At 36.4% G+C, this 7,915-nt stretch overlaps 2 protein-coding genes across 2 annotated transcripts; both read right to left on the reverse strand.

The window, feature by feature from the left end:
* Positions 1 to 2,380: 2,380 nt before the first annotated feature.
* LOC141835151 (PITH domain-containing protein At3g04780-like) lies at positions 2,381 to 5,973 on the reverse strand. Its single transcript, XM_074722582.1, has 8 exons — positions 5,894 to 5,973; positions 5,718 to 5,804; positions 5,489 to 5,612; positions 4,843 to 4,891; positions 4,681 to 4,738; positions 4,500 to 4,546; positions 4,326 to 4,403; positions 2,381 to 2,660 (listed from the first exon to the last, which is right to left on the reverse strand). Exons 1-8 carry the CDS (start codon positions 5,921 to 5,923, stop codon positions 2,612 to 2,614), a joined length of 522 nt encoding a protein of 173 aa, XP_074578683.1. The 5' UTR covers positions 5,924 to 5,973; the 3' UTR covers positions 2,381 to 2,611.
* Positions 5,974 to 6,981: 1,008 nt separating this feature from the next.
* Positions 6,982 to 7,716, reverse strand: LOC141834453 (serine/threonine-protein kinase Nek2-like). Its single transcript, XM_074721786.1, has one exon. It carries the CDS (start codon positions 7,714 to 7,716, stop codon positions 7,132 to 7,134), a length of 585 nt encoding a protein of 194 aa, XP_074577887.1. The 3' UTR covers positions 6,982 to 7,131.
* Between the last annotated feature and the right edge of the window lie 199 nt (positions 7,717 to 7,915).

Here is a 7,915-nt window from a genome sequence, read left to right on the forward strand (position 1 = left end):
TCGAGCAGCTTTGCAGTCGGGATGACTTGCGCTTTCTCGAGTGGTATCTTCTTGTCTTTTCTCGTATCACAAGAAATTAATATGCCTATCTAATGGATTCAAATACACGATTTAGGCATTTTTAATAATATTTTGTGGGAAATGGAAACTGCTGCATAACATTGGAACTTCTTCTCTGAGGGGAAGGAAAGTAAGTAACTAAATAAAGGTTGAAATTACTTCGTGATCATGGTATGTTCATTGTTCCTGCTCTAGATCGTTTTCGAATGAGTCATCGGACACCTGATTCATATGTTGACTCACCAAAAATGACCCCCACGATCAGCTAGGAGGAGGACATTAGGTTCTGGTGACGATAAAACAGAGGAGGACATTAGGTTCTGGTGACGAAGATAAAAACAGAGGTCAGGGATGTCCTAGCTCAGTCGTTCCGATGTTCAAGTTAAATTGCAGTAGGAGAGGAAAATACGAAAATGAAAAAGGATGCTCTTAGTTGTGTGTGCGTACCTACAGTTGCGAGAGACGGGATCCTTATATAGAATTACGAGAGAGAAAAACATCCTATCTTAATTAAGGAGAATATCCCATCAGTGTGAACATTTTATCAGAGGAGATGTCTTATCGCTGGTAAGGAGACAATCTCATCGCCGCCATCGTTGTAGCATCATCCATGTCTAGTACGATATCAACCTATGTCATCCTAAATAAGAGTCCAAGCCGAGGTTGCTCGAGACTGGGAGCCGAGATGCGGTGCGAGATGGAGTTCGGGACCGAGTGGAAACTTGATTGGGAGGCTCGACTTGGAGCTGGATGTTGAACCCCAATGGAGTAGTCGGATATTACGTTTCGAGTCGTGCTGGTTGCCGAATCAAGGTCCGATCACCTTTCTAGGGTAGGGAGTGTGAGCGTAAAATTCGATCGTGGAGCCAGGGTGTGGGACTAAGCTAGTCACCTCTAGAGAGCCTTCTGTCTGACGTGTCGTCTCCAGTCAGATCAAGCCTTGTTTGAAGTCAAACATTTTGTCGTGTCATCTTCAATCGAATTAGATGTTGACCTTTTGGATTAAGTTATACTAACCTATAATATTCATTGTTAATCACCTTCCATATGCAAGGATGATTTTTTTTAAAAAAAAATTGAATATACTCTTTCAAACAGGAAAAGTCATTTTGGAAGCTGCTATTCTCACAGCAGTAGTGGTGGTTAGTCTCACTCTGTACACATTCTGGGCTTCAACTTTCTGGGCCCCATGTCTATTTGGTGCTCTCTGGATAGTGCTGGTTCTTTGCTCTCACCCAGGGCATCCATGCTATCCTGCCTTTTTAGCTTTTCCATTTAGCTGAATGAATAAGACTTCAAAAACTTATGATGCATCGTGGTTTTTTCCAGGTTCTATTTCCACTTGGAAAATTGTCCACGATGACATACGCCTTGGTGTTTTCTGACTACATTGTATACGACACTAACAATCGAATCAAACGCTTTAGCTATGATCAATATATATGGGCAGCTATTTCGCTGTGTCTGGACATCCTCAATTTGCTCCTCTCGTTATTCACTTTGTTCAGAGCTGCTGATAGTTGAAAGTATAGTTCATCAATCAAGTGATATACAGCAACTTGATATACTTTCTATCTCAGTTTGATGTTTTTTTTTTTTTTGCTTTTGTTGTTGTATGTCATACACGTAGTGTCTAAAGTAGTTGGTTCTCGCACTACTGGTCTGTCAATTATACAATTGAGTACTGACCATGAGGAGACCAATTCTATTTCTTTTCCTTTTTTTTCCGCAGAAAATTAGGGTATTATTTCCCTATAGATTAATATCAAATAGTGAAAATCTGTAAAAATCGACTGAATTTTTTCTCTATGTTTACACTATACTGATGTCAATAACTGGTATCGGATTATTTGTTTTTCTTAGCAAATTTCAAATTCTGGTTTACTAAAAGAGAAAAAAATTGAGAATAAAAAACCTTACCAACAAAATAGAACCTCAAGGCATTCTCGCATTCTAAGCGACTTGAGATAGGAAACCCAGCTCAAGCGACGTCCTAACAACTGTACCCCCTGCCCATTTTCAAAATTTACCCTCGGACAGACCAGTAGGAAACTTCTGTAGGGACAGATCAATCGCTTCCCGGATTAGTCGATCTAAAAATTAAAAACATAACTGCCTTGGAGAATTAAGGGTCTATTTGAGACGATAATCAATATCATGAAAAATGTACCATACTCATATTGGCCTAATTGTTGCGAAGGTGTTCCGATAAATCTATCACAAGTAAATTCCATTCAGAAACAAACTCGTGGGCAGTAATCAGCTGTGACGACAAGAGTGGGTGCACAGATCACATCCAAAGAAGGGGAACTACCGCGTCTCTCGACTGATGCACCGTAGCAACAAATTTACTATCGTTAGTGATGTTCCACCACACAGGACAGATAAAATCAATCATCTCAGATCATCACTAAGGAACACCAAATGCAAGGATAAAAAGAACATTCAGCAGGAGCTACATGGTACAAACTTAGTTTTGATGATTTTCATGTTCCGTAAAGAGTAATGTTCATCTTTTGCATCTCATCGGATGGTAGTGTAAATCTTGAAATTAATGATCTTCTATCTTTTTTAAGTCCTTCATATTGGTTGTATCCACCCTGCAAACACCCAAAACAAAAAAAAAAAAAAGATCAGTTAAAGTATGGAATTTCTTTGCCGAGAAATAAAACATGCCCGCCAAAAAAATGGACTCTAGACGTGTGATCCGGCAAACATACCGTAGAGAGTACATACCACGAAGATGATTGATAAATTACCATGCCAAATAGAATTTAAGCATATCCAAAAATGATGTACAGTATGCCAAGTAGAATTGACAGTGAAGCTTGCAAGTTAACTGTTTTGTTGGGGTTCTCAATCAACAAGCCATCAAATATGACCTAGAGCCTCTAGGTCGGCATAAAATGTTAGGCAATATGGTCGCAAAAAGAATGCTTAATTACAATGCCATGGTTACAAGTACTACTAAACTATACATCAGTAATGTGATCTTAATCTCAAAACAAAATGTGAATTGCAATCAACACTTTAGACCAACAAAGTTAGTAAAAATTAACACATTAAATTTACTATTTCTGTAGAATGAGAAGTTGTTTAAGGTCTCTAGTGGCTAGTACATAAACAAACTGAGATACTCGAGTCTTTAAGTTGTTAACAATAGTTTCAATATTGTTGAATATATGATTTGAAACCTCATGTCATGCTAGATGACACAGTTGAAATGTACAGTTCAGATAAATTCCTGAACCCCAATACTAATGGGAACAGATAATTTCTTTTATGTCGCTCATACTGAACATGCCAATGATTACCATACTATGTCGTCAGCCAACATGCTTTGACACTCATCAACATGTATCAAGATGAATTCATGAAATATTTATTATTTTTTTAGTTTGTGTCCCCATAATGAAAGAGGAATTGAATGTCTCAACACATTTTACCATATGTTGAGTCATGTCAACTATCAATATGGTATTAATATAATAATATTTAATTCAATTGAATATCCAATTTCTAATATTAAAAAAAATACTATGTTTGAGGTATTAAAGGAGTAAAATTCATGTAAATTTACCACAACGTGCTTTGATGCGTACCAAACCATATTGAATATATTGTAGTCGGAGACCAAAACTTGCCAATGAGTGATTCTATTGTTCGATATGTTGTTAATAAAGTAGTTGTACACCAGATTCTTATCTAGGCAAACCTAATATTGCATACATATGTAATTCTATTCTTTTCTTTATAATTAACACTTGGTATAGTTAAAATTTGTCAATGTTGATCTCAAGCCCAGATGTAAAAAATTGAGGGTTGCGTTAGGTTGCCAACAAACATCAAACACAGACAAATGTTCTATGAATAGATCTATCAAACTATAACACCCATTAATCTTGTGGTTATCTGGGCACTGCAATCATAGAACATGGCTTTTCTTGATGCAGGCCTCTTAAGTGCCTAGCATAGGGTTCTATTTCTTTTTCATAGTTTATAGTCACAATAGAAAACCTGTCTGTCCGAGTGAGTGTATACTCAAAAGATATTTGTTTATTCACTTGTGGCTTTCTAAAAAAAAGTAAAAACAAAAACAAGAAAAAAACATGGAAGACAATGTGGGTTTCCATCAGCGAAAAGATCTGATTGGTCATAGATTGATGAAGTTTAAATATTCAATTAATGTTTCTACTATGTCAATAATTGAACCAAAAGTTAGGTAATCTTGGGAAAAAATTGTGCAATATGACATGTACACTCACGTTGTTCCATAAAGTGAAATCTTCTGAAGCTTTGTGACATCGCCCCCACCTTGGTTGTCCTCGATAAAAATTGTTAAGCTGGTGAAATATTGTGCAAATTAGTAACATAAAGATATTTACTTGGACATTGAAGAATGTTGTAGTTAATACAAAAATTTTACCTACTGCATTTACCTGCGAATATTTTGAAACTTGACGTACTTCAATGTAACAGGCTTCCCCTGAAATTTCAACATATATGAAGCATAACTATTAACCATATGTGCAGTGAAAGCAATATAGCTGCAAAATCTTACAGATTAACACAAAAGAATATACAGCACAGAGACACAACAAGAAAGAATATGTACTTCACCTTAAGATTGTCAGCTGATATACTGAGGGAGTCGCTTGGTGGATAATCATTAACATTACTGCAACATTATAAATTGTTAAACAAATAGTGCAGCATTATAGGAAAATTCCTAATGATCTGCTAATCTTGATAACAAGGATATATATCAGTTACACAGAGTACCTGAAGCCCATATGCTCTTTGTTCGCAAAGAGTTGTACTGTCCTAGGACCTGATGATTAAGAGCAGAGTTTTGGCATGTCAACAAGTTCAAGAGAGGAAAAAACAACTCAAAGAACTCCAACATTATAGCAACGTGAGATCATGTCTAACTTCTCTTGCGTTAAAATTGTGACACTTGGATGACATATATGAAACATATGGTGGCATCCTTTTTGAAAATGTGTTTGAAAAAAATGAACTGCACCATTATCTATAATAAGGTTTAACAATCATACAGATGTTTTGTCATTTAATCCATTGAGTAATTTAACAAGCATACCTAGATTAGCAGATTAGGACATAAACAGTGACATAGACATTGAAAGAAGTTTCAAGGCCCTTGCATAAAATCCATTTAGAATGAATCGTGTTACAGTACAATTAGTATGTCAAGATAAGTTTCACTGTACAGGTCAGGTAGATGCTTCTTCACAATTTTACAGTGTCCGACTTGTAAACATCTTTTAGTTTCATATTGGCATAATCTTCAGATGAACAATCAGTTCGAATCAGGAGTTGTCTGAGTAGCAAGATCAAGCAACTGAAGTAATATAAATAAGATGACATTCTAAAAGGAAGAAAAAATTAAAAAAAAAAAGCATAGCACCTTCCTCTTCCGGGCCCGTGATTACAGCCGAGTGCAGCTTAACCACTTGGGTGAAAGGAATATAAATCAAAAGCTGTTCATCAGCGTCACTCTCCAGATGCAAACCATCATCATCCCTATAACCCTAATTTGGACAGCAAAATAAACGACAAAATCATTCGTTAAACGGAAACTATGGCGTCGTTTACGCTGTAACTACGAAAAATATCTGCCACACACGACGGATCACCTGCTTTAAAGCGTTGGCAATCGGGTTTTTCCCTATCTGATTGAGGCACTCGACGCCGCTCCAATCGACGAAATCAACGAGATCCACCTTCAAAATAATGGGCAAAGAAACATAGCTTCAAAGGGGAAGTTTAAGATAATGAACCAGGAGAAGAATTAGGGTTCTGAGAGAGTTACCTGTCCCCGTGGGATCGCTGACGAAGACATCGCCGAGGAAGAAAAAGAAGAAGAAAGGTGCCGAACAGGAGAGACGAAGAGGAGCAGGCGGCGGAAAATAGAAAAATGCCAACAAAATAAAATAATAAGAGGACATATTTGCCCTTCCGAAATTACCCAAAATAATGTAGTTATTCAATGCGGTCGATGAAAAAAATTCAAAATAATGTTTTATTAAAATTATATATCTCAGTATCATTATAATTTTAACAAAATTCAAAATAATGTTTTATTTAATTTAACTACAACCACTCTAAAAAAAAGTCACTTAACATAAATATAAAAATACTCGTGGATCATTAAAAATTATTTTTCTGTGTGAAATTTGGAACAACGATAAAATTATTATCGTATAATTTAAAGATGATGGATTCAAATATTGAAAATAATCTTGTATAAAATAGAAAATTATAATTAACGAGAGCTTCCTGCATATTGTTATTGTCAACTATTAGTATCATCAAGCCGTGCTCTATAAATTTTGTGGTTGTGTATGTTTATGAAATAATGTACTATTTTCTACTCTCATTTTCTGTTTTTTTTTTTTCATTTACATTTCAAAAGTCTTGACCTCATCTCCCCTGCCAAAAACTATGATCTATCAATGCCATTGATCTACACCTCAACTTGCTTTGCTTGTTGAACACAAGAAAATAAAAAGATTAAGATTTGAATTCCAAATTTGACCAATATTCTGAAGGCTAACTTCTGATTGTTTGTAAATTGCTCTAAATAAAAAGACTATCTATCTTCAAAATTAATCAAACAAAATTCGGACATCGGAATTATCAACTATATAAAAACATCCCAATAGTCCTGTAAGTTTGTAGTGATAACTGCCACATCTCCATCTGAAACCAACAGCATGTCACCAAGAAAGAAAACCATTATGCATTATCCTGAACTAATACCCTGAACTAACTCAAGAAATAGTATCCATGAAGTTTCTTCATGCATTTGCACAGGAAGTTTCCACATTCTTGAAAGAAAATGATATATAGGCAGGCAAGGGTACTAAAACAGCTACAAATAGCATTCAAATTGTTAGAGGGTAATACATGCAGGTTTAAGAAACATTATCTACTCATACTAAACTATCAGCCTATCAAGCTATTTCATATTACAGAACTGGGACAAAATCTCCTGAGACCTAGCATCAAAACTCCAGTTAGACGAACACATTAAGTTGGATTTCTATGTTACAGTGCAGTTTCTTTGAAGCTCTTGGTCAGCCATATTGCGGTTTCCCTTGGAGAGACTTTCCCTGGACCGAATGGGTTCAGCAAGACACCCAATTCTTCGTACCTCTCCTGATGCAACAGCTGAGCACTGAATTCAAGCAATCCCTCCAGCGCTTCCGCCCTCTGCTGGTACGATGAAGGGTTAAACCTCCGCTGCCTTGATTCTGATGATCCACGGCTAGAAGCATCTGCTGCTACTGTCGGATTTCGATCTGAAGAATCACTTCCGTTGTCGCCTTCAGTTCGGTAAATTTGGATAGTGCATTTGTCCTTTGTGATAGAACGGTCTCCATAATGTGGGGTCGCTGAGGAGGAGCCATGAGCTGATAATTTAGGAATCGGTAGCAAGGGATCTTCTAATGAAGCTAATGGAAATTCTGCAATTCTATCTATTCGAGGGGAGTTGACTGAGACATCAGGGGAGTCAGCATGCTGGAGAACACCAAAAGTGGATTTAGAAGTTTCAAATATAGGCAAAGGAAGGGATGCTCTTCGAGAAGCTTGACTAATTCTATCAGCAGGAATCTGTGATCCAAGCTGCATTAAGAATCCAAATATTAGTTGAGTGATGATCTTGTGCACCAAGAATTATAGTGGCATCGATGCACACTGAGTTTTTGGGTAAATAACATTTTCTATGTAATTCAAAGCATTTGGACTACCTTATGGTGAACTTTAAATAGGCACAATATATAAAAATCAACTTCATAGGCATCATGATAATATGGAATCTTTTGTTTAA

The sequence above is a fragment of the Curcuma longa genome, chromosome 9, assembly GCF_044706935.1.
Source record: "Curcuma longa cultivar G26 ecotype Majalengka, Jawa Barat chromosome 9, ITB_CL_G26_1.1, whole genome shotgun sequence".
Taxonomy (NCBI): domain Eukaryota; kingdom Viridiplantae; phylum Streptophyta; class Magnoliopsida; order Zingiberales; family Zingiberaceae; genus Curcuma; species Curcuma longa.

Excerpts from the sequence above, each read along its gene's own strand:
- LOC141835151 (XM_074722582.1), bottom strand. The coding sequence starts at position 5,923 with ATGTCTTCGTCAGCGATCCCACGGGGACAG. Across the intron at positions 4,547-4,680 it reads TATCAGCTGACAATCTTAAG|GGGAAGCCTGTTACATTGAA; the intron begins GTGAAGTACATA and ends TTGAAATTTCAG. Across the intron at positions 4,404-4,499 it reads AAGTTTCAAAATATTCGCAG|CTTAACAATTTTTATCGAGG; the intron begins GTAAATGCAGTA and ends ATATTTCACCAG.
- LOC141834453 (XM_074721786.1), bottom strand. The coding sequence starts at position 7,716 with ATGCAGCTTGGATCACAGATTCCTGCTGATAGAATTAGTCAAGCTTCT.